We start from the raw sequence: 26,498 nt of genomic DNA, 5'->3' as shown, positions 1-26,498 counted from the left end.
TCAACATAGTATGCAAGAGCTGTTGCGTTTTTACTTGGTCTTACAAAGATGGATTTCTGTTCTTATGTCAAGATAAATGTTAAAACTGGTGCAATGCCAATAACAAACACATAATTTCTGGTCACTCTGGGAGTGCTCTTTCTCTCTGTTAATGTCACAAGACTGGGATTCAGGGGATCAGTGCACTGTTGCCAGATTAATTGCTGATTTAAATTGTAACTTTTACTAAAGCAAGCTCCCAAATGTCACTTGCTGCATAATAGGGGAGTGCTGGGCATTCCTAAACTGTTAGAGAAACTGTAGTTAAAAATGGTGTGTGCTTAAACCTTAAAAAAAAAAGGGGGGGGGGGGAGGAGGGGAGAGAGGGAACAACCAAACAACAACTACAACAAAAAAACAGCAAAAACAAAACACAACACAACACTCATTGTTTTTATTTGGATAGGAATGAGAGGAAGTTTGAAAAAAATAAAAAATAAATAAATATATTCATGGATTTATTCTGTAGTTTTAGTAACCTTCCACAGAAGAAAACAGCCAAAATCAAAAAAATGTTGAGCAGCATACAGTTAGAGTAGATACTTAATTTGAGTAAAACAGTATATCTTTATGGCAACACGTTTTTCTGTTCAGTTTGGACACTTTGTCAGCTGATGCAAGCATTAGGCCATCAAACATGATTTAGGCCTTGTCATTATTTTTAGTAAAGAGCGAAAACCAATGTAAGAATATAATATAATCTGGGAATAATATAATCTGGTTGTCTTTATACTTATATTTGTTCACATGGAGTCAATTGCAGCCACATTAATATTTGAGAATAGAACTGTAATGTTTATATTCTGGTTGATTTTTATAGTGTGGGAGTTTGGTTTTTTAATTTCTAATTAGCATGTGCAAATTTTTGTACCTATAGAATAGCAATTATAGAAGGGAAATTGTGAAAATCTCTTATGCAGAATAGCACTGAGTTGTGAGCTGCTGCGCTTATTGAATGATACAGATATTAGACCCATTATGTACTGAAAATCAGGTAGGGGAAATAACTGCTTACAGCCACACCTTTGGCATGTGGAATACATAGTTTTAAGTATTGCAATTATTGTAAAATATATCGTATCCTCTCTATTGGATGTGCACTAGTAACAAGGCATCGCATGCTACAGAGGTCCTCTTAGGACAAAGGTGGGAAAATCGAATGTAATTTACCTTCACAGACACATGTAAAATAAATCTTGTGCTCAAAATTAGCAAACACTTCAAGATGTTAGTGCCGGATCTACTACTAGAGAACTGTCAAATAGGCCACATTTTATTCGGCAGTGTGTAGAAGCTGCACGCTACATGCTCTTTCTAGGATTTACTAGTGTCTTCCTTCTAGAACTTCAGGTGCAAGTTAGTGAACGCCCTAATGGAATGTATTTGGGGCAGGTTGTTTTTCTCATTTTTCTAGTACTTCACCGCAACTTGTGTTAGCAGCCTAGTGTCCTCACATTCTGGGTGAGGAGGTACATGCACAGATAGCGGTGCTGCGTTACTTCTAGGTTGTTGAATCTGCTTGAAGGGAGTCATGTAACATCAACAGAAATGTTGATGCTCTGTAGTGGCCTATCCAGCAAAATGCTTCCATTGTTAACTGCCTTGTTGGAATAAATGAATCATGGCCAAGGTCTTTGCCTTGTTTGCAAACCTTATCAAGTATGCTAGTTGTTGGAAGAAGCCTGTGTCAGAAGAAAAAGCCTGTTCCAAAGGGGCAAGCAAATTGTTTTACGTGTGTTTTTTTCCCTATGATCTTAACTGATGTGTACATCTTCTGTTTTCTTCTGAGTTGAGAAGAAATCTTTAAAAAGCCCCTTCATGTAATAGCTATCTAATCTGACACTTCTGAAAGGTCTTTCAAGAGCAAATACAGTCAAATTCATGCTAGTTGAATCTGCAGTTCCTTTCCACCCACACTCATAAGTCTCCCAACATTATCTTATATTTCTTCTCTTTGAAAGATATGTAAAATTTAAAGACAAGATGTCCTTGGAAATTGTTAGACTCTTTCCTTGATGTGATTGTATTCAAACTAAAAAAAAAAAAAAGTGAACAAAAATATTGTAGGTCATCAGATAGCAACTGCTTTGCTGCTGTTGCATTGTTGTATGCATTTACTGTAAGCAAAGATTACATTTGGAATTAAATTTGGAAAGCACTCATGGTTGAAATCTACCTTGTATTTTAAAAAGAACCACAATTTGTTTTATGAGAGAATTCAGTTTCAAAAATAACTAAATTCTTGCATGCTGCAGTATATCCACATCGATTAATTTTCTCAGATGTCTGAGTGTTGGATTGCTACATTAGAAGTCAAAGCTATTTAGATGTACCCTTGTTCCTACAATTTATGTCTGTGTGCATAAAATCTGTTTCAAACCCATGTGCACTGTTGAATGGTGAAATTGTTTTGAATGTTTTCGTAGCTGACCTAATGTAACCATGGGTTTGAACAAAGCACGTCGGTGCGATCAGAATAATTCATAAGTTTCAGAAACTGCTCTATATAGGTAATGTACTAAAAGAAGGAGGGGGAAAAATCATTTTTGAAAAAGAAACCCAGCACTTTTTGAAGAAAAAAACAGTAATTTTCAACTGTGTATTCCCATGTTATCCTTGCAGTGATCTCAATTAAAATAGTGAAAAAGAAAACAAAATAATTTAAACGTGTTCTTGTTACTTAAAGTAATTTCTGAAACTGGCTTGGAGGCTAATGTTTTTACCTGCGTGTTTAAAATTTGGAAAACTCTGTATTTGAGATTTGCAGCATTTATTTCAAATTGCTATGGTTATATTTTGAGATTAATAACTAATACCATTGTCTATGGATTAGTGGCTTATGTTTGCTAATTAATTTTGTGTATATATGCATTATACCAGTATTCATGCTAATAGGTAGTACATCAGATCACAGAAATTACGGGAACTAGTAATATTTCTGGAGATGAAATTTATTTACATTTTATAATAATTGCAGGTTATGGTAGTTAGAATCTCATATGCATATCTCTTTACGTAAATCTAATTTACATCTCAAGATTAAAGTGGTAGGATAATGATAGTGCTGTAATTCTTTAACAGTTCTACCTAAAATTAGCCCGTTCTACCTGGATTTGGACAGTAATTGCTTGGAATCAAAACCACATGCACTGACTTCACACTAACAAATCTTAAAATTATGAAGTGGTTGCTGGCAGTAGCAAAACTCTGGATATCATGTCCTAAAGGAATTATTCTAGTTTTATTTCTAAAAGTAACTTAAAGTTAGTGTTTGAGACTCTGCTAGTTATATTTGCTATTATATCCTTTGTGAGCAAGATAATGCAAGCCATAACAATGAAATCACCAAACTTTAAAATTGCATTTAATGTTTCAATCTTTTAGCTTTCCTTGGTGATCTAATGCAACAGTTGATTTTGAGAATTTGAGGAGACCCCTCCAAGTATCCTGAAACACTAGAAGCATACATAGAGATAAAATAATGTGCAAGTATCTTAGTCTGGGGGAGAGGGGCCAGGATTTATTAGCTGCAAGTTAAGTTTTTGAATTTACATGGTTTAGGCAGTATAACACTTCACCTTCTTAGATTAGTTGAACGGGACCAAAAAGGGTTGATTCTGTTGCCTACTAGTTTTCTTGACCTATAGCCTCTATGCTATCACTTCTCATCCCAGAAGACTGTGGTTTTAATATACAAGAGCACTTAATGGAAATGGGCTTGGTCGTAAGGTTTCTTTGTTCTCATCTTCTTAGATCTCTGGTGGAAGAGGAGGATCCTCATATGAAAGTATCTCTTGGTAGCAGCGATATGGGCGTCTCTGCCCATCTACAGTCTTCGAAGACAGGGACCACAAGATTTTTCACCAGCAATACTCACAGTTCTGTGGTATTACAGGTAATTGAATACTTTTGTGTCAATATTGATATGTACTGAGAATTTTGGATACTGAAAAGAATACCTGTACTCAAAAAAAATTTACCATACTTGTAATTCCTGAGTCTCAGAAATGTTAGTGTGCTGTGCTGGCAATGCCCACAAGCAAGCACAGCTTGTAACTTCTTTTCCTACCAGTTAAAGGTTCACATTTTAGCAACAGCTTGTGGGCAGTAAGAAGGGGAGGCCTTTTTCCTTGGACAGTATCCCTGCCCACTGTCGATTTCTAAGAGGTAATATGGCTTAAACTATCAAGTAACAGTGTCATCAAAAACTCATTTGAATATAATCTTTATATGAATATAATCGTATAATGGTAAGACAAACACTTGTGCTATCTTCTGTGTGAAAGCAGCCTTAAAGATGTAATGAGGAGAGTTCTTCCTTTTTCACGACCTTAAGATGACAAAGCCCTGCCGAGTTTGGTGTGATGCCTTGTGCTGTGTCTAACAGTGTCCTGGGAATGCTCTTTGAAAGGCTGGCACCTGCAACTTCGGCATAGCAGAAAAGGAGCCTGCACACAAGTTACTGCTGGGAAACTTCTTTTCTCTGCTGAATTGCATTCTACTCTATTTTCTTAGTCTTTATAGGTATATGCTACAAACAGGCTTGTTAAGCAGACTGCAGACTGACATTTAGCTAGGCAAACAAGATGGGTATTAACTGCTATTAAATCAATGCAATTCATGTTCTTGCAGTTAGTATATATTGGAGATAGCCTGTGAATTTATTAATTTCTGTTAGTCACAAATGAATATCCTTTTCTCTCAAGGGACATAATACTTTCTGCCAATAAATCTAACAGTTTTACTGGTCTATTTCTTCAATCAAGTTAAATCTTCAAAAGTTCTATATTAACAAAAAAAAAATTAAAAAAAAAAAAACACGTGGTGAAGGTGCTATTGATCTTACAAAAGGGAAGAAAACGAGCTTCATGCAATTGGTTTTGCTCTGAAATTGAACTAAAAATATATTCATATATAGAAAATGGTATTAACCAAATTCTACGAAACTTTTTTCCTAACATTGGACGTTCTGTTGATTAATGGTTCTGCTTGTCTGAAATGCGTGCACGTTATTGAAACCAGGCTAACTTCTATACGAAGGAACATTCTGCTTGGAAGGTTGTGTGTGTGTATGATTATCTTAAGCTGCAGTTTAAAAAAAAAAACTGGTTCTGTAGACAGTCTACTTTTGTGTCTGCGTAGTTACAATCTGTCCAGGAACTGGGTAGACCATCATATGGTAGAACATCTTTCTAATGAATAAAAATGTTGTCTACTCTGAAGCTTTAAGAGTTTAAATGTAAAGTCTTTTTATCTATTCAGTTTTGCTGGTGCTTTTACACAGCATACAGAGTTGAGCCTACAGCTTGCATAATTCTTTCTACTTTCCAGTGCAGTCTTTCTCAGGAGTGCAGACTTTTCTGTATGGCATAATTCCTTGGAGAACGCTCTTTTAATTTTCAATTTGCTGCCAATTTAAACAGATTGCCTAACTTTTGGGACAGTAATGAGTTGTGAGTTTTTGTTTGTTTTGGTTTTGTTTTATTCAGAGAAGCTAGTGATTATTTTGGTGTAGTTTCTGAAGCTTGGACATCTGTGCATAGGTCCCCTATGCCTGTAAATTTTGGAACAAGTTAAATTGTAAATGTTCTCCATGTCCCTTTAGGTTTTGTAGACGTTCTTTGTTATGCAAGTTTGATATAATAATTACAGCCCATTTACTTAAGATCTGTGGCAGTTGAGTGGAATTCTGTCATGAGTTATGCTCTTTCACTATTACGAAAGGTTGGCAATAAATATCACATGCTGTGTTTAGCTTCTGGTATCTATTGGAGCTAATAACTTATTTCCTCGTTTGCACTGTTCTTTTTTGTCATACAAATATTAATGTTCTTTTTTACATACCTTTGCAATTTTAAAACATCTTAAAGGCTATATATGTTAAATTTTAAATTATGGGAGCTGATGCCATGACTTCTCCACGTGTTAAATCTATAAAGGCAATATTTACATTTGTGTTAGAACTGAAAAAATGTCAGATGACATGCCTGGTTGAAGGAAATTGTGTTTGAGCTTCTGTTCTGTAGTGCACAAAGGAAGCAAGTATTCCACGCATCTTCCAGTGTACCCAGTCAATAAATTTTGAGGAAAATCTTATTTGAGGTGTGCCTTCAGATTGTTTCCTTTTTTAAAAAAAAAAAATTAAGGTTAGACATTATGAGTAATTCAGAAAAGATCAGCTTATTTCATAATATTGCCACATAGGCTTGGGTAATACATTTCATAACTATGGTAGCAACTTTCCTTTCAAGCCCCAGTGTTTTGCAGCCTCTTAATTTGTGTATCATTGACTAGCATGGAACAGAAATGTATCTAGAATGCATTTGTGTCCAGAATGGGTAGGACAAAAAAAACCAGCAGTGCCTATCTTTAAGTAATTGCTGGAGTTCATGCTTTCAAAACAAATCCCTTCCTGATTATAAATTTATTTGTTGAGTAAAGCTACTTTCTAAAGCACAGGATGCTTTGTATTCTTCAGCCATTTATAGAAAATAATTGTTCTGCTTAAGTTTTCCAATGGATAATTATCATTGAATATATTAATTATGATTGTAAGAGACAACTTACGCCTTTTGGCTTTTTTGGAGCTACAGTACATATGTAAGTAAAAGTAAATAAGTATGTAGACGAGGAATATGAAACAGATTTCTACACTGCTCTCAAGTCAAATGGATGCTTCGCTTTATGCTCTCCCTGCAGGGTTTTGACCAGCTGCGAGTGGAAGGTTTGCTTTGTGATGTGACGCTTGTTCCAGGAGATGGTGATGAAGTGTTTCCTGTTCACAGAGCAATGATGGCTTCTGCAAGTGATTACTTCAAGGCTATGTTCACAGGTGGTGTTTTTGTTAAAGTAATGCATTATAGCTATCTCTAAATTTTCATTTGGCCATCCAAACACATGTTCAGAGTTCTGGGAGAATAAGTCCAGGATTGTGAGCTGTAAGAGTCTCTCTGCTGTTACATTTGAATTAAACTTTAAAATTGTATTTTAGTTTTGTACGAATTTATGAAATTATTTCAATCCAATCAAAATGATCATGTGAACTTACCTATGCGTCTTTCTCAGGAGGAATGAAGGAACAGGACTTAATGTGCATTAAGCTTCATGGTGTGAACAAAATAGGCCTAAAGAAGATCATTGATTTCATTTATACCGCAAAACTTTCCCTTAACATGGACAATCTTCAGGACACTCTGGAAGCTGCTAGCTTTTTGCAGATTTTACCTGTTTTGGACTTCTGTAAAGTGTTTCTTATCTCTGGGGTAAGACTTAATTCTTGTTTCACGTTTACAATGATAGAGACTTGTTTATGTTTTTGTGATCAGAACAATGACTATACATAAGTCAAAATTAAGTCTGTCTTGCCATTGTTTGTACTTTGGATTCACAGAATTTTAATTCTGAAATTTTTTCTTCTGACTATTATGTTTAGTATAAGTTTGATATCAATGTTATACCACATTAAAATTCTTCTAATCCTCGAGTGTGTTGCAGTAATGGCATAGTGATTATAGATCTGATTCATTACTCAATATCCTCAATATCTTAGCTCATGCCCTCACATTCTATATCCTGTCATAAGAAAGGGACTTGCTGAGTTAAAGTGGAAAAAATGGTAGAGCTGTCTGCTGTTTCCAGAAAATGTATTAACAATCAACCTCTGTGTTTTTTAGAGTGCTCATAATTGTGACTATCACAGAGATCTTTACATCATCATCGTTGTAAACCAGTGAACTTGGTGTCAGCCCTTTTAGTAATTGCTTTAGAGGACATAGTATACTGTAAAGATGATACAGAAACCTTGGTTATATGAGACTGGTAGCTACGAGAATGTTATTTCCATATTGCGCTAGAACAAAAAATGGCTTTGAATGCTTACTGGAAAATGTCTTTTCACAGTGACTAAATGAAGCACTTTTGTATGCGGAGAACAGCCTCCAGAGTAGCATCTCTTTCCTCATTCACTGTTAATCTTTGTTTAGAAGAAGAATACTTATGGAGCTTGTAGCATGTATGCTTTTATGCAGTTAGAACAAATAAAAAGTTCGCACTGCAAACTAGTATACTGTAGTTCCAATGCAGTCTATTTACAGTTTAGTTGCAATACAGTTGTAGTTGCAATACAGTCTATTTACAGTTTAGTGTTGCACTGCTAATTTTTATTATAGAGATTAAAATCTCAGGTCATGAGCCCAGTCTGTGGGAAATGCTTTGGTAACAATGGTAACAACCTTTTTTTTTTGTCTTCCTTCCCTTTCTCTTTGAGTACTCATGTCCTCTTTTGTTGTGAGTCTGTGCTTTAGAGAAGCTCCATTCAAGTTGAATGTTAGAACACTTCTGCAGTTTTCTCTGTATTAAAATATTAAAAAACAAACTTATTTTTGTTTCTGCAAAAGCAAGATAGCTGTTAAAGATTCAGCTTCTGAAGTGGTAACCTGGCTTCTCATGCAAGCTTTTTCTAGGGTTCTGTCTCCATGGGCAGGAAAGGAAATGCAAGGAAAAGATGTGATGTGAAAATATTTCCTTCGTTTATCTAGATTTAACCTCTTGTTAAAAGCAGTGGATTTATAATTTATTTAATCTTGTTGTATGCTGCCCATAGCTCACATATACATTTGACCAGCTTAGTATATTTTTGTAGGTTTTATTTCCAGATTTGTTTTACAACTTAAATCTCAGATATCAAAGTTTTTGGGGTCTCATGACTGCACTCATTCTGCCATTACAGTCAGTGGACCTCGTGTGTGCATTGTGCTCACTCAATTATATTCACTTTATTTCCATAGTTAAAACAGCACAAACTCAAAATATGGGTCCAGTTTTCTGTATCCTATCTTAAACACAGGATAGAAGCATTGCCAATGTAGGATGCTTCCTTTCCTAGTTTCTGCCCTTTCCAAAGTGAGGCAGTCTGACTCCGTAGGGTTTATGCTTCTATAAACACCAAGTTGAAGTCTAAGAGCTTGGTGTTCTTCTGAATCACTGATTTGGAGCAACCACCCTTTGGGAGCTGTGCCAAAAGAATTTTTGACTTTCGGGGCTTGTTCCCTGGTCTGATTTATCTTGGTTTTGCCTTGTTCCATGGCCCTTTCCCCTTTCTGGGTAAGGCTGCTGTTTTTTGAGTTTACTTTCTTAGGGAAAGAGCTTCTTCCATCTTAAGTTACATTATTTAGAAGGATTTTTTTGATCATTTGAGATGCTTTTTGTTTTTTGACATTTCCTTCAGTTATGATGTTGACTCAGTCACTGGTTTGGTTCAGGAAATAAACATCCTGTTTGTATTTTGAATGGAGTAAGTCTTGGAATCAGGAAAATTGTATACATTTTATTGATTCTCTTTTCTTAAATACTTTTATTTATACTGATGTCTAAGAGGACTTAAGTTCTTTCAAACCAGTGTAAATTTTTCTATATCTATGCTTCAAGTACTATCTTAAATGACTTAAAGTTTATTTGAGATGATGTACTGTAGGGCTCCTGACATGTTTCCTGATTTACGTTTGCATAAACATTTATGTTTTTCTGATAACTGTGGTCTATGTACATTGTAATGTGTGTGTTTAGAGATTAAACATGTCAAAAATACTTGGCCTTTCTTGAAACTGGTGTAAATCAGCCTGTGTACAGGAATACCTATTTGATCAGAACCAGAATATTTATAAGGGAGAAAAGCAGTGCACAGAAATTAAATGCAGAAATCTAATTCACTGTATAACTGTAAAGAAAGTACAAAACAAAGTCTGTACTGTTACGCAAGGAAGTTGAGAACGTAACTACCCTAAATTTTTTTTTGAACTAATTTACTTTGAATTTGAACACAGGAGTTTCAAAAAGATTGAAAATAAATTTATCTGTTCCTTTTTATATAGCTGCATAAGTAAATTTTATTTCTTCTCTAATTCTATCCTTTACATTTTTGCAGAAACTAGAGAATCCTCAAATATTGAGGTCTCAGTATTTGGAAGTCTGTCCTAGTTAATTGAGAATGGGAGCAAGATGGTTTCAGTTTTGCAAGAGAGTGGGATCTAACTCTGGGGCTGGTGCTCCCAGCTGCTATAGAAATCCACATTTTCTAAAGTAGGAGTTTGATCAACACAGTTTTCTGAGCTGGTCAAATGTCTACACTTATTTCTGGACTTCTGTATATGGGAGCTCACAAAACAAATGGGTATTTCAGGGGAATGTAAGTTTGTTTAATCTTAAATTCTTTGAAATGCCACGTTAAATGCTTCATAGTCTGACAGTCATTGAAAAGAAAGAAAGTTAGATGCCTGAATATTTTGTGATAATGGGCTTGGGATTTTGATGTTCTGTGCAAGATCACCCGAGTTATTCTCCAGGGTGTTTGTACTCGCTATGATTTTGCTCTGTATCCAATTTTGTAGTATTTTTAGTCAACTAAGTTTTTAACAGAGCTTGAAGTGATAGTTTCAAAATTTCAAAGAATTAATTCAACTGCTTTCTAAGGGAAGTACTTGTGCATTTTTTTTTCTGGCTGTAGTAATATAATTGTGTTCAGCACTTTGAAAAGCTTTTTATCTTCTGGAATTTTTACTTCTGCTTTGTAATAAGTAATTGCAATGAGTAACGTGGATAAGCAGCAGCTCTGCACAGTAGTCAATGCTCAAGTTAAATAAGACTTATCTAAAATTTTTAACTTCTTAGGTTGTTGCTTAGGTGTTTGTCCCATATGGCTTTTAGCTGTTTTGCATGAATATCTTCACTAGTTACTGGATTCGTTGTACAAAGCTATATATTTGTCTGATATTTCCATTCCTCCCATTCACTTCAGTAGGATTTCCAGAAGTAGCAGTTCCTTCTGTTTGTTGACGAGCTCCTGATTGACTGACTTCCATACAGAACAGTTTCCACACCTCTCATAAGTACCATAACATAAGTCAAACATTTTGGAGAATAATTTGTTAACTTGTTTAAACAAAAATAGTTTAAATACCATTATAGTAACTTAACCCTGTCTAATTTTGAATATTTAAGTGGAAGGGACTATAGTATTTCATTCTGTTGAAGGGTGGTTGTTTTTTGGCTCAGGATTTCAGAATCTCTAGTGTATATTTTTTGACAACTTTTTTTGGCAACATAATTTAGCATGATGCATTGTCTTAGACCACAGTGATATTGATAATAGCACTTTTGGTGAGGGAAGTAAACTTTAAGAAAATATTTAGTATGGTACCCTGTTTTGAGGTGAGTGGTAGAATTATTTGTTAGTAAGCCAAAAAGGGCATGATTTCATGAGCCTAATGGGTAGTACATGTGATTGTAATGATAGTAATAATAATAAAATAATCTGAGTACAGTGCAATCCTATTAGGTTAATTAAGGCGTTATAGGGAAATTCTATGAGAAGTCGGAGGGCACTGGAAACTGCTGATGTGATGTTCATCTGTCACTAACGATGAGAAATTTGACACATTCCTGAAGTGAAGACATTCCAGAAATATATTCAATTGGATAGTTTTACACTATAACTTAATTATGCTAATACATCAACTGGATGCAAGCGCTGGGAGAAGCTTAGAATAGCCTTTTGTGCTGGGCACCTGATAACTGGCGTGCATTCCACAATACATGTAAATAGTTCGTTGCAACTTGAATCCAAGTACCAATGGTATGTAATCTGTACCTTTTTTGCTTGATCTTTTGATTTCAAGCATGCCTTTTCTATATGCAATAATATATTTCTCCTTATCTTGACATGGAGAAAATGCTGCATCTCTATAATTGGATACCAGTAGATGTATTCAAAAGTAAGTTTTTAAATGGCATAACATTATAGCAAGAGTTAAAAGTTGCATTGTAGTATGTCATCTGTTTGCTAAGGGGTGATTTTTTCATTCCTTTATCTTTATTATTCAGCTTGAGAGAAATTTTAGAAGAATGTACAGTTTCACTTCCTTAATTTACGGTACTATTACTTCTAGTATTCACTTAATATAAGTTACAAAGCCTAAAAGGAAATACACAGAAATAAGTTTGATTCCGTCTCTTAAAAACAGTTGAAAGAGGGACCAAAATGTTTCTTGAGCATCAGAGAATGTTTTGCAAGCATTGCTAGCTGATATGATTATATTTTAGTGTAAATAATATGGTCTGTTTTCTAATAGAAAATTTCTGTGTAAGTATGGTATAGATATTTTATAATAAAGATCCTGTCAATCTGCCACTCTTATAGACAGGACTTGATTATGTGATCAGTGTTCATAAAAATGAAGAATCAGATACAGAGCCTTTGATTTTTAGGAAGGTGATTCAAGACTTGTGAATGAAGGCTTTTGTTGACTGCAGATCTTAATTCTAGGAAAAATGAGATCAGTTTCTAGTGAATAAAAAAATCTGCTATTCCCATACTCACTAACTTTTGAAATTGCCCATTATTAAAGGGCAATGTGATCAGACTGTGAAGTTATACAGTACTTTGTCATGGCCAGAACACTGTTTGAATGTTTCTGTATTCTTAGGCTGTGGTCAGGTCATAGTTCTCAGTCTTACATGTATGTATTTATATATACATATACATGCACACATGAAAATAATTCAAAGATGTGGGAGCTTAAATTCTTTTGGCATTAAAAATAGGAGAATCACCAAAAAAGTTGTGGAGATTGTCAGCATTGAGTAGGACTGACATGCTGTTGGCTTGATCTGTAAGGAGACTTTAAAGCACGTGTAAATGAAGCTTGGGCTAGAATATTGAATGCAAAAAAGCTGCAATTCTCAACATGAAGAGTCTGAAAATTGACTTGCTGTGCATATGTACCATAGAGCCTGCAGAAGTGAAATGACTGGGTTCACTGAAGTCCCGCTTAGGTTATGTCCCGCCCCTCCCATCTGTCTTTCTCCCCTGGCCTTGGATGCTGAGTGGCCCTAGAAATGTAAGGAGTCTAAGATGTAATAAGGGTAGATGCAGCAGCACTGTAAAAGGTATGGTTACCAACATATGGTCACTCAAGTATTGAATTGGTACGATCCACACTGATAAAGAATCTCATGTGCGGTGTATTTTTAAGGGAAATCCTAATATGTTCATAATCTTAAATTGCTAGCTTTATGTTATTTTTGACTATGCCATGTATGTAATTTTGAACATATTCTGTAAGAGTACTATCTTAGTTTACCAAAGATGCACAAATGCAATTTTATTCATTTCTAAGGAACAAGTTGTCCAAAATATGTAGCATTGGAGAGGTAGCTGTGTCATTTGCTTTGACTGCATTATAGAATCATAGAACAGCCCAGGTTGGAAGGGACCTACAAAGATAACCGGGTCCAACCTTCCTTTGGAAAAGAGGTTATGATAATAAAAGTTTTAATAATGTTGGAAGTGTCTAATGGAAAGCCCTACTTTTTCATCATTCTATGTAACCTTGAGCTAATCACCTTTCCTTTAACTGTATTTTCCATGTTTCTTTCTTACAAAGACAGTTGTGGAATATTTCAAAGTCAGAGTGCTTTATATTTGCTATGTATCATCATTGTGTAATTTATCTGACATAGTATATGCCATCTGCTTGTTACTTGTCTCATTTCTTTGTTCAAAATAAGGAATAACTTGGCTCTCCCCTTGCAGTCATGAATATATACATCACATTGAATATTTATTTGCTCATATGTAAACCACCTTGAGCATGTCAAGTGTTGAAAATGTTGCTGATTCTGTAGTATTCATTAAATTCTACATTATCATTTAGAAACCAAATTAAGTGTTTTGATCCCTCTTTCCATTTACTTAATAGGTTTCATTGGAAAACTGTGTTGAGGTTGGGCGAATTGCCAACACATACAATCTCACAGAAGTGGATAAATATGTTAATAATTTCATCCTGAAGAACTTCCCTGCATTATTAAGTACTGGTGAATTTGTGAAACTCCCCTTTGAACGTCTTGCCTTTGTGCTTTCAAGTAATAGCCTTAAGCACTGCACTGAACTCGAACTCTTCAAGGCGGCTTGTCGCTGGCTGCGGTATGAGGAGCCTCGGATGGAGTATGCTGCAAAGCTAATGAAGAACATCAGATTTCCCTTGATGACGCCCCAGGATCTTATTAACTATGTTCAAACAGTGGACTTCATGAGAACTGACAATACCTGTGTAAACTTGCTTTTGGAAGCCAGCAATTACCAAATGATGCCATACATGCAACCAGTTATGCAGTCGGAGAGAACTGCCATTCGATCAGACAGTACTCACTTGGTAACGTTGGGGGGAGTGCTGAGGCAGCAACTGGTTGTGAGCAAAGAATTACGGATGTATGATGAAAAGGCCCATGAGTGGAAATCGCTAGCTCCCATGGATGCACCAAGGTACCAGCATGGCATTGCTGTGATTGGAAACTTTCTTTATGTAGTTGGTGGCCAGAGCAATTACGACACAAAAGGAAAGACAGCAGTTGACACGGTCTTCAGATTTGATCCTCGCTATAACAAGTGGATGCAAGTCGCATCGTTAAATGAGAAGCGTACCTTCTTCCACCTAAGTGCCCTCAAAGGACATTTGTATGCAGTTGGTGGTCGAAATGCAGCGGGCGAGCTAGGTAAGCATTTGTCTTGAAGTATGACTTCTTGCCTTTCTTCTTAGGCCTTGAAATGCTGTACTGCCCTTTGAATGGGTGGAGAGAAAACAAATTGAATTTGTTGCCATTCAGCTTCTTTCTGGAAATCCCGAAAATGCTTAGAGAAATTTGTCTGTCTGGATACCATTAGCAATTCATTTTAGAAGGGCTTCCACAAAAATAAAAAATAAATCGAAGTACATATCTTATGTACCAATGCAAAATATCCGGTCTCTTCAACTTTGTCATCAGTGTGTCTACATGTGTAACTGTGTATATACGCAGCCATGATGTAACAAATATATATATATAATTAAGCTGAGAAACCAAAACCACTCTTTCTTCTCTTAGGGGAGTGATAGCCTTTTAAATGAAAGACTGTTACAGGAAGTTTGCATTTTGTAAGATGCAAACTTTCTGGAACAGTCATTTTAATTTTTAGTTACCTTTTTTAAAGGTGAGCTAATGAGATTTAGATGTCCTGACATTCTGTGATTTTTAACTACTAAAAATACTGTATTTTGCCTATGACCTTATGAGGTAATGTACCCTTAATATAAATGACTTGATGCCTCCTTCGTGCCCCCCCCCTTGCCAAATGATTATTCGTTTTATTCACCTCTGCCTCCACTGCTACCCCACACAATAATCAGAGAAATAAAGATTGTTGAAAACAAAGAAAAGAGACATGGTATCTTTTAATTCAAGAAAACTCTCTAGAGGATGATCCATGTTGGTCAATGTGTTTTCCAAAGTTGATAGTGTTTGCACCCAAATCAACTGTTAATATGTCTAAGTGCTTTGAAATTGAAATGTGATTGTGTGTGGCATTTTAGCATGCTAAAATATCTAGTACAGATGTAACATTTCATTATTTTGTTTGCTGCTTTCATCCCAATACTCAGCTGTGTCTCGTCATTTCTATGTGGTAGTTTCTCTTGCTGCAAAGATTTGCTTTTTACAAATACAGTGATATCCTTAAGTGCAACTGAGAAATGTTTACTTGAAACAATACTAAACCTAATTTGTGCGACAGCAGCTTAATTTTTTAATTAATGCATCTCAGCTTTTCAGATAAACTCTTTCATGATCATATTGCAAAATTTCTTAAGAAATGTGCTGTATTATGCTAGTACTACACAGAGCTGGACTAGTTTTGTTCACAGTTTAAAATCTGATGTTTGATGAAATTAGACCTTAAAAAATGTTTCTGGTTTCAGAAAACATGGGAAACTGTTTTGCAAAAATTCATTTTCTTTAGCCATTTTCTGATGTAAATACAGAGGTTTTCATAGGTTTTCTTGCATGTCACTTTGCATACCTGAAAATAATTCTAAAAAGTTGAAACTAATATATATTTGTTATCTTGAGTGTCAGAAAACCTGACCTTTGTTGAGCTGTTTTCTACTGATGTGAATTAATAGCAGATGATCAGATTAACCTTCTGTGTTGTACCAAAATTGTACCAATTAAGTAGAATAGGGTTATAAGAATGCCAGTGAAAAAGTTGCTTGGTTGTTACCAAGCCGGTGCAATCTGCATATAAAGCAGGCTTTAAATGCATTGTTTTTCTTAGATCAAGCAATATCATTCTGCTGACCTCAACTCTCCTGCAACTTTAATTAAAATACAAAATTTATCACCTAAGATTCTTCTGTAAAGATATCATTAAAATGCTGCAGCGATTTCCACATACGCCTGGAAAATCTCATTGGATCACTCTGTGGGAAGAGCACTCTGTGAATGTTAACTGTTGTAGCTGTCTCATGCTTTGATTTGGGTCTTGTTTCTTTTCTTTTTAATTGTGAGGCAAGTCACTTTTCGTTTTCATGTTTCTTTCATAAACCTTGACAGCTGAAAGATGAAATCCAGCTTTAACTTCCCACTTTCTTCAGATGAGGAAAACTCCAAGCTTTTCATACCAGAGAAGGTCAGGTGTGTTGGACAGGTATTAAAGAACTTGCCCTTGAGTTCAAACTAATTTCAATCTGTTGTAAGAGAGGGAAAAATTACAAAAACCTGAACTCAACTTTACAGAAGATCAGCTCTTATGGAAAAGTGTCAAAGGATTAAAGTTACTAAAATGATTTTTATTTTTTTCCTCCTGGTGAAGTACTGAAATAAAAATTATTTTTTTGAGGTTCTTTATCAAGTATTCCCAAAACAGTTTTCAAATGTTTAATGTTCTGAGAACTTTATAAATATCACTTTCTAAACTCAATATGTGCTTTAGCAGTAATAAACTGCTACTGTTTAACAATGCATGACACTTCAAGAAAAATTTGGTTCATTGGTAAGGACAAGTAAACTGACAGTATGTGGTGCCTGCAACAAAGTATGGGAAATGTATCTGAAATATACCGAATTCTGGAATTATAATTCAGACTTCCAAGTATGCACCAGTTCTAGGATGATTTTGCATAATTCTGGTTTGTTCTTTTTTTAAATGTCACAGCAGGCACCTGCCAAAGGTATTGCTAGAAGGCAGAGAGAACAGCACTCCAAGACCAGCTTGGAGAAACCAGGTGTGCATAAAAAAAAAAAGACTTATTGGAAAAGGAGACAGGAAAAAACACATGTGGTTCACAGAGATATTCAAGAAGCAGTGTCATAGACAACTTCCAGTTGTGCAGAGCACAGGATACTGTTTTCCCATCTTAAAAAAGTAAATTTTTATTATTCTTTCTCAAGGAGCTTAGTTATGGTGCCTGATGCTGGCAGAAGCCGTGCCTTTCATTATTAGTAAACTTCCGCAGTTAGGTTCTTTACTGATGTTTCAGGCTCTGCTGTTGTTTTACTTTTTATACTTCACTTTACTCCTTACTTGAGATTTTCTGTGTGGGATTTTCCTAAGCGCTTTTGAGTATGTTGGGCTGTCATTGGTACCACCTTCACGGCTGCAGTAAAAGTAGAAGATGATTCATAGCTTAGGGAAGAACAGCTGTCTGCTCTCTTACTCCTGGTCCAACAACTGGAAAGGCATTTAGTTTCCAGGTGGCCTCTGTCATAGAATCATAAAAATAGCTTGAGTTAGAAAACTTTAAAGATCATCTGGTTCCAAATCCCCTGCTATGGGCAGGGATGTCACCCGGTAGATCAGGGCCCAAGGCCTCCATGATGATGGTGTTTAACTCTCAAATCAAGCAATTCTTTGACTGTGTTTAAAAGAAAACAAAACAAAAAAACAAAACAAAACAAAAACAGCCTACTTCTTGTTCATATTCTAAATGTTGGGTAAGAGGAAAAATTTGTTATTACCCTGTTAGGCTCTCTATTGCCTGTGTAGTACTGTAAATATCAAAGTGTGAGCTAAAGGGCCCTTGTATATAAGCTGAAGTGACTCCTCGCTATGCTAGGGGCAGAATTACTCAGGGCTTTGTTTAATTTAACCAAGCAAGCTTTGAGTTCTTTAGAAGCATGTTGTGTTGTAGAAAATAAAATGAAAATCCTAAGTTTCTGGACATCACACACAGTTGCTAAGTGCTGCTGTAATAAACCTCAAGACACATTAGAAGCTACTGACAGAGAAATGGGAAATATCTATATACTCCTCAAATAGCATCGCAGATGGCACTATAAAGTGAGTGCAGACTGAGCATCTCATGGGACTGCCAAAGCTTTGTGTCCTTTTGAGATTGCTTAATTCCGTTAAAATGTGGCCTGTCTTTCCTTTATTATTGGTAACAAACAGAAGTTCCCCTGTTAAAGCATAGGTAAAAACTGATTTGAACAATTCATGCTTTTGAGAAATGAATTAATCAGTCTCATCCTATATAAAATATATACTTAGGTTCAATAAAATAGTTCTTTTGAGTGTTTTGTGAACTGTACTCAGTCTAAGGATGATATACAGAACATTCTGATGTCTGTTAAAACGATGGGCACCTTTAAGTAATAACTGGAATTTTAAATATTTTCTTTCAGTGTGGTGGGAGATCTTGTTAAAGGAGAGAAATGGAATGACCTAGCAGGGAAACAGGGAAACAACTATGTACATAACCCAAAGAGAACGGTAGGGTTTTTTCAGCTCAGAGGTGATCAGCTTTATTTTAGAGCAGACTAAGTACAAGATCTGAGTTCGGATGGTTTGTCTGAAATACTGTCAAGCAGTTCTTTATCTGTACTGGTGATGTTCAAGAGAATTTTGAAGCCTCAGCAGAAGTAAGGGATCTTGGGCACAGTAGCATCGTTTCTCAAACAGCTGATGTCTTTACAACACGGTGATAGAGTGATCTCAGTATAGTAGTATATACCAAATTCTGCTTGTATTGTCTTTTCTTGCTAAAGTGATCTTTAGGCTAGGGATTCTCTCAAATGGAGTCCATAGTGCAGAGCAAGATCAGCAGTTGTCTAGCGTTGAAAGTCATGTTACACTGCCATTTTCTGGTTACCGATGGCTTTGTGATTTTTGTACATACTCTGCTCTTCCTGTCTTTATACTGTATTTGAAATCAAAGTTCCCCACCTCAGCACAGAATGTAAGTAGCATGGGAAAGAGGGTGCTTTTGTTTTTGTGAAAGCAAACTGAATGATGATTTTGGTGCACCATGGCAGCTAACAGCAGGTTGGAAGGGTCTGCTGTCAGGGTAGAACTGGGACAGCTATAATTACTTGCATGTCAGATCTGTTTTTCTCTGTTCTTGAAATTTCTGCACATCTTTGTTTTTCTGATTGCTAAATAGAGCAGAGTAGAAAGGACCTTTCAATTTTAGAAAATAATATTGGAATGGGTGAATACATTTACACAAGAAAGAACATGGATACATTTGAGGATTGCCCAAATACTGCATGTGGTGCCAGGATCCCAGAACTCAGAAATACAACTCAGATCAAAATGTAGGTGTAACTTGTGGAATCATATCTCAGTGTATACATGTCTTAGTTGGTTAAGGTTCTGTCTGCTGCATTCACTGGCATTATGACAGTATATATCCTGGATGGATATAAAAATTCCGAAGGACATCAAATGGGAAAAATTGCAAGCTTTTTAAGGAGAGATTTTGGATTTTAAAGTCAGGCTTGATTTTTATATGTTTTAACTTTTCTTTGCAGAAGAAAGCTTGAATGCCTTTTCTTACCTTTCCTTATGCAGACTTTTGTTTATCTGTATGTGTAATGCAAAAGGCAGCCTGAGACTCATTTCAAATGACTGAGTCAGGACATTGCAATAATAAAAGGGCTAGATTGTAGGAAAAGCGCTCAGTGAAGGAGTGATCTCTTAGAGGAAATGTGATAAATTCTCACTTATAACAGGAAACATCGAAACTTCCTCATTCTGGGCAGGTCTTTTAAATCAATTTTGTCATGTCAGCAGTAGTGTATAGAGACATTTTTTACTCCAGTTGCTTTAAATCAAATTTTTTTTTTGCCCATCGTATAAATTTATATTTCAGCTCCTGTTTGGAGGGGGAGGGAGAAGTGAAAAAATCCGTGTGCTGTAACAGTTTAGCAGTTTTCTTGTGCAGTATCTTTTTTTTAAACCTTACATTGTGCTGAACCCATTGTAACTCATTTCTGCCTTTAAAATGTCAAGATCCTGTTTCTGTTTTTTCTATCTGTTGATGTAAAATCTTAGGCTGTAAGTCACCATTCCATAAAGCTGGCTCAAATTTTCTACTCTTGATTGAATAAAAGCTTGTTCTAGAGCAAGTAAAATGCCAGTTTCAAAGACAGATTACATTTTGTATGCATAGTCCATAAATATCTCTTCAGAGATTAAGCATTATATAACATGCATTAGAATCTGATTCGTAATTATTTAAAATGAGATTTAATATGTCTAAGATAACACAATTATTGGTAATTGCTTTGTGCATCATAAGGTCACTGTATTTTTTCAGGATCTCTTATCCCTCTGGTTGTATTATACTATTCAAGCTGTCAGTCTCTGTAGCTTGCTCAGATCCATTATTTAATATTTTTCTGTGCTTATTGCATAGACATTTTCTTGGAACCCTGCATCTCTTCCATCCCACTTCCAGGAGAGGATTCCTTCTTTGAAACTGTCTTCTGCAAGGATGCCTGGGTTCTGTTTTTTTTTTTTAACTTCATGAATATTTTTACCCTTCGCAATTTCTGATTTGATAAATCTTTTGATCATTCTAATGTTCCGATTCACAAAAGAATATTGCACAAATAGAGTTGTGTGTCAACACAGGTGCCTCTTCTTTCTGAATTCATAGAATCGTGAAATAATCCTGAGTTTGTGAGGGCCCACAAGGATCATGGAGTACAACTCCTGGCTCCACATAGGATCACCCAAAAAACAAACCTTGTGTCTGAGAGCAGAGCATTTTCCAAATGCGTCTTGAACTCCAGCAGGCTTGGTGCCATGACCACTGCCCTGGGGAGCCTATTTCAGTATCCGACCACCCTCTTGGTGAAGAACCTTTTCCTGACCAGGAAAATATCCAGCCTGACCCTCCCCTGTCACAGCTTCAGTAGTGTTTCAGGTGTTTCGTCTTGTATTTTTTAAAGCCTGGCTTTTGTAAACTTTGAATTAGTGGTCTGCATATGTTGTGCTGTATGTTGCTGTACACATACTTAACAAAACATAGCTAAGATAATAGATTTTTAGTCAACAGTTGCTTCCCCCTTTCAAGGGCATAATACCATTTCAGTGTGGAAGCGTTAAGAACATCTAGCCTGATTTTCTGTGTGAGTGGAACGTTGCTGAAGAAATGGGTCTGAGAAGAACGTTCTGGCTGCCAGATCTATTGAGTCTCTTTGAGACAGGTTTAAAGTTTATTCTCTCTCTACAGCAGACATCAGAGGCAGTTGTACAAAAAGAAGGGGTAGAAAAGCTGAATGCATCCATCTTAATCACCATTTTCTCTGGTGTCCCATGGCTGTACCTCTGGCAGGGTTCATGAGTTGGCCAGGTTGTGTGTCAAGTGAGAACGGGAGTGAGATGAGTGGAGGGCAAGAAAGCAAGATTTTTATTCCTTTTTGTTCCTCTGGGACAAAGCTTGAGGCTTTTTCTGTATTGCCTCTATACATAATATTCAGTAATTCCTTTGACACTTTCTCAGCTAAACAATGTTTCCCATTGATACTTCCTCTGTTTATGAATATATTAATGCCACTACTACTATACTGAAAGCCAAATTCCTGTGCTAGATTCAACATTTCTATATTCTCATTTGTTTTAAACAGCCACCGTGGAATGCTATAATCCCAGAATGAACGAATGGAGCTATGTTGCAAAAATGAATGAACCCCACTATGGTCATGCTGGAACTGTGTATGGAGGTTTAATGTATATTTCAGGTAAATAATTAATTATGTCACTTCTATCAAACAATTACTTATTTAACTTTTTCTATTTCATGGGAGACAATAAGAATTAGTCTCTGGTCACAGTGTGTTTGCTGTGATGTAAGTAGTGACACAACTTCATATGGAGCCAGTCAAATAACATATATACTGAGGAGTTTGAAAAAATATATATATATTAGGTTATGCATTATATAATAAATAACAGCTTTTAATTGCAAAGCAGTTATTCACTTCAGCTGTCAGAATACATTTTTTTGTAGCAACAGCACATACACTAATGTGGCAGTAGCCATTAAACACATCCTTGTTGATACATTTTGGAAAGCGTTGGATATTTTAATCCTTTGAAGAAAGACATCTGCCTTTGCTAAGGCAGATAACGCAAAGGGATAAGTTGTAATGTTAATCACAGTTTACAAATGATGACTGTATTTTCATTAACCTTTCACTGTAGTATTCTTAGTCTTAAGTGTCACCTAGGTTATAGATTCATTCTGTTTTTTACCTAAACTGGGGAAGTAGGTTTTCTGAAAGACTGGTATCTGCTCATCTTCTAAAGATTCAGCCTGTCAGTGATCTCTACTAGCTCTGTTCAAACTTTATTTTTTTTCTACCAGTGATGGAAAAGATCAGACGCCGCACCTATGATTTCGGCTCATTGTTCTAAATACTTACTTTTAGGTTAGCATCTGCTGTCATCCACAAGTATTGTCCTTTCTGTGATTGTAGAGAAGGTGAAAGGAAGACATAACCCTGTGTATGTTCTACTGCAGTTTTAAGGAATGTCCACTAATATCTAAGCTGAAATTCTGTGCAGGAGGTGGGCAAGACTGTTCAGCTGTAGACAACTGGTGGGGAGATCCGCTGGAGCTGGCTGATTCTTAGGATATTTTGAGTCGGGGAGTGGGGTGGCCTTGTGCCAGTAGAAAAGGAAGAATTTGTTTCAAAATTTACTTTAAAGTACAGCTGCTTGCTTGTATTTCTATGCCTAAATCCATCGAGCTAGCTTGTAATCACTGTTTTGCTATTTGTACTCTTTTTCTTCCCCTGCTCTTCTTGTTCTATTGCAGGAAGCACATGGCTATGCTCCCTACTGTGGCTGTTCATATAGATGCTGTATACTTGCCATAGATTTTTCTTTACCTCTCCCCTCAGTTATCCCCATGAGTCAAGACACTTAGGGGATGAAAATGTAAAGATCAGTCCTTTGTTGTTTCTTTGTCACTAGTTTCTTTATCTTAAGTTTTTCTTCAGAAAGCTCTGTGGTAAGGACCACTTAAAATGTAGTAACACTGAATCAAAAATTGAAATAAATGGATTCCTGTTTTCGTGATGAAACAACCAGCAAACCAAACAAATGTTTTAAAAAGTTTTGCCAAAATGAAGCACGGGTAACAATTTTTTGTTCTTTTAATCTGCCAGTAGCATTTTATATAATGAAGCACTGTATAAGACATGTCTCCTTTCTTTATTCAAATTTAAAGGAACAAGGTACATTAAAAATGTAATTTGAAGTGGAGTATGTATCTGATACTAATCTAAGACAATGTGGAGAATTTCTAAGGAAGACAGGATTCATTCACTAAAGTGTATGCTTTTGCTGCTTATTGGCTATTAGTGTAAGCACTATTCTAACGTGTCTTATTTCTTTAGGTGGAATTACACATGATACTTTCCAAAAGGAACTTATGTGTTTTGACCCTGACACAGACAAATGGACTCAGAAAGCTCCGATGACAACCGTCAGAGGTCTGCATTGCATGTGTACTGTAGGAGACAAGCTTTATGTTATTGGTGGAAATCACTTTAGAGGAACAAGTGATTATGATGATGTTCTAAGCTGTGAATATTATTCACCAACTCTAGACCAATGGACTCCAATTGCTGCCATGTTACGTGGGCAAAGTGATGTTGGGGTGGCTGTCTTTGAAAATAAAATCTATGTTGTTGGAGGATATTCTTGGAATAACCGGTGTATGGTGGAAATAGTTCAGAAATATGATCCAGAAAAAGATGAGTGGCATAAAGTATTTGACCTTCCAGAATCACTTGGTGGCATTCGAGCCTGCACTCTTACTGTTTTCCCACCAGAGGACAATACAGGGTCACCGTCTAGAGAATCTCCTCTTTCAGCACCTTAGAAACATCCCTTGACTTACGATGTTGTAGTAACACCTTTGCACTGCATCATGGAGTCTATTATTTTTCTTCAGTAGTTTCTGTTAGGCTTAGCCTACAGCATTTGGTACAATTACTGGAAAAAAAGACTTTGACATTATTTGTGCTGTTTGTCTGGCCTAGAATGTTTGTCAAGTGGTTAACAAAAAAAAATGTACTCACATGAGCCAAATGTTTAACAAATGGGAAGATATTGTCTGTAAAATGTATGAATTAGGTACGTTATTAATGTTGTGTATTGGGTGTGAGGTACCTTACAACTTAATTTGGAAGCCCAGTGAGTCACATTTGAAGACTTTGTATTGAACTCATTCTTTCACTAAATTTCATAATTAAAATCCATTTTCCTTTCATTTTTAACTGCAGATTACAAAGGGAGGTAGACTACATCAATGTTAGCTATGACAGAAAGTTGCCAAGGGGCCTGAGCTACCTCCCTCTTTTCACAGAGTATTTTTGACATATCTGTTTACCAACCTGATGTTGTGGGTTTGTTCAGAGCATACAAAGTTTCTTAGGCAGAGGGGAGAAATAATTTAAAATATTAGTACTATACAGGAATTGGACCTTGTAGAGGCTGAGAGTTTTTTATAACGAGTGTTTTTCCTGAGTCAGTTGAGTGATGCTTCAAACACAAGATTTAAAATATTTGGGTATTTTTAATTCATGTCTTTTCAGGAATTGGCTTCCACCTACATGGGAGCACACACTATATCAAATGGGAATTCAGTGCAGTTGTGCATTCTGTTGTACACCTGTACTGAATATAGTTAGATAAGGGCTAGAAACATTAACTTAAGCCACTGAATTTGACCGAAATTTTCCATCAGTTTAAATTTAAATCTTTTTCTCCTTTGCTGTTGAGATAACTTGCATAATGTGTCCTCTGTATAGTCTCAGTTAATAAGGTTATTTAGCACAAAGTGCAGCTTCAGCAGGAGAGCTGCTTTTGCTCAGTGAACTTGGACTACCACATTTTACCTTCTTTTGTTCAATAAAACTTTTAACTGCAGTTATTCAGTCTAAGCTACCTCATTAATGTATTTGGTTTTCTTTCTCTGCCTCACTGTATCCAGGATACGCATTACGTATATCTGTGTGGGTAGATTAATTTGCTAGGAAACCAATGCAGAAACGATCGTGAATGGGTATTGTTGACCTACTTTTAAGAAACTATTTTGGCCTGATGTGTCCATTTTATTGTTAAGGACCAGAGAAAAACAAAACACAAAAAACTGTCTTAATTCTTTTCATGGAGAACTACTGCCTATGTATGCAGCAGTGCAAATTTTATAGAAATCTTTTATCTGCTCCAAAATACAGTGCACTGCTGACAAACTGTAGCTCTGTGTGCTTATATAAGGCTAATACCATCATGATTGTCCTAAACTTCCCATTGTGTTACAAGTGTTTTTCCTAACAAACATGGTTATAGCGGAAAATTGTTTAAATCAGCTTATTGTGCTACCTATTACCAATAACCTCATAAAGCTTAATAGACGTATTGGGAGCATGCTGTTTGGATTTTGTCCCTGCTTGATGAATCAAGCAGCAGTATTATTATGGTGTCAGTTTTGGAAATACTGATATTTATTCTTTATCTAGTTTACCAGTTATGGTCACTACCAAAATGTATGCATAAGCTCTAGGTTTAGTAATTACTTTGGTTAAAATTGAAAGCAATTCCTTCTCTTAAGAAAAAAATCTTAATTCTGTGTAGCTGTGCAAGACCATTGCAGGTGGAAGTGTTACACCAGTGGATGGATGTTCTTGGAGAATAGCCAGTCAAGATGAACAGACTTGTCACCTTAAGAATACTTCAGATGCTGTGCAAAGTGCTAGATAGGAAAATGTTGCTCTGTCACTTAAGTATGCAAGTCACATAAGTATGCGTTACATGCTACTGAATTTTTTCCAAGTCAGATACAGGATTTTAGAGACTGCTTGACTTTAAATCCTCTGAAATCCAGATTCCAACTTATTCTATTTTATTAAACAGTAAAGTAGTTGAAGTAGTTGCAGCTCCTCTTGGATAATGTACAGTGTGCTGTCTGTATGCTGGGGATGAGGAGATGCACTCTTTTGAATTGGGTATCTTCACTGGTATTCTCCATTATGAAGAAGCTTTGGGCGGTTTCTCTCCATTAAGACGTGGTTAGAGGTCGGGACATCAACGTTTTGTCTGAGCCTTGAGAATAACCCAGGAGCTGGTACATTGCCGCGATGTAGAGATTTATTTTTATTTTTTAGTGATGCATTATCTCCGCTTTAGGTAGAATAGGATTTTTTTTTTTTGCACATCATTTTGTCATCAGCATTGGACACAGCATAGATTAAATGTAGTGCTTCAATAAAATCTTTAATCTTTGAATATTTTTATATCTCCCTCTGGATTAAAGTGTTCATAATGACATTAGTTAACATACTCACCAGGT

General features: G+C 36.0%; 1 protein-coding gene across 9 annotated transcripts in view; it reads left to right on the top strand.

Moving 5' to 3' along the window:
• KLHL13 (kelch like family member 13) overlaps nucleotides 1–25,075 on the top strand; it is a 78,302-nt gene extending 53,227 nt beyond the window's left edge. For all 9 annotated transcript variants that reach the window (XM_067004821.1, XM_067004822.1, XM_067004819.1 and 6 more), the window contains 6 exons: nucleotides 3,793–3,934; nucleotides 6,739–6,871; nucleotides 7,105–7,301; nucleotides 13,794–14,589; nucleotides 21,763–21,876; nucleotides 23,539–25,075. In XM_067004821.1, coding sequence (XP_066860922.1) covers nucleotides 3,793–3,934; nucleotides 6,739–6,871; nucleotides 7,105–7,301; nucleotides 13,794–14,589; nucleotides 21,763–21,876; nucleotides 23,539–24,026 — 1,870 coding nt within the window. In that variant the 3' untranslated portion in view covers nucleotides 24,027–25,075. The remainder of the gene's footprint in view (nucleotides 1–3,792; nucleotides 3,935–6,738; nucleotides 6,872–7,104; nucleotides 7,302–13,793; nucleotides 14,590–21,762; nucleotides 21,877–23,538) is intronic.
• Nucleotides 25,076–26,498: the final 1,423 nt, after the last annotated feature.

The sequence above is a fragment of the Anser cygnoides genome, chromosome 13, assembly GCF_040182565.1.
Source record: "Anser cygnoides isolate HZ-2024a breed goose chromosome 13, Taihu_goose_T2T_genome, whole genome shotgun sequence".
In the NCBI taxonomy this organism is placed as follows: domain Eukaryota; kingdom Metazoa; phylum Chordata; class Aves; order Anseriformes; family Anatidae; genus Anser; species Anser cygnoides.
This window is presented reverse-complemented; position numbering and strand designations above follow the sequence as displayed.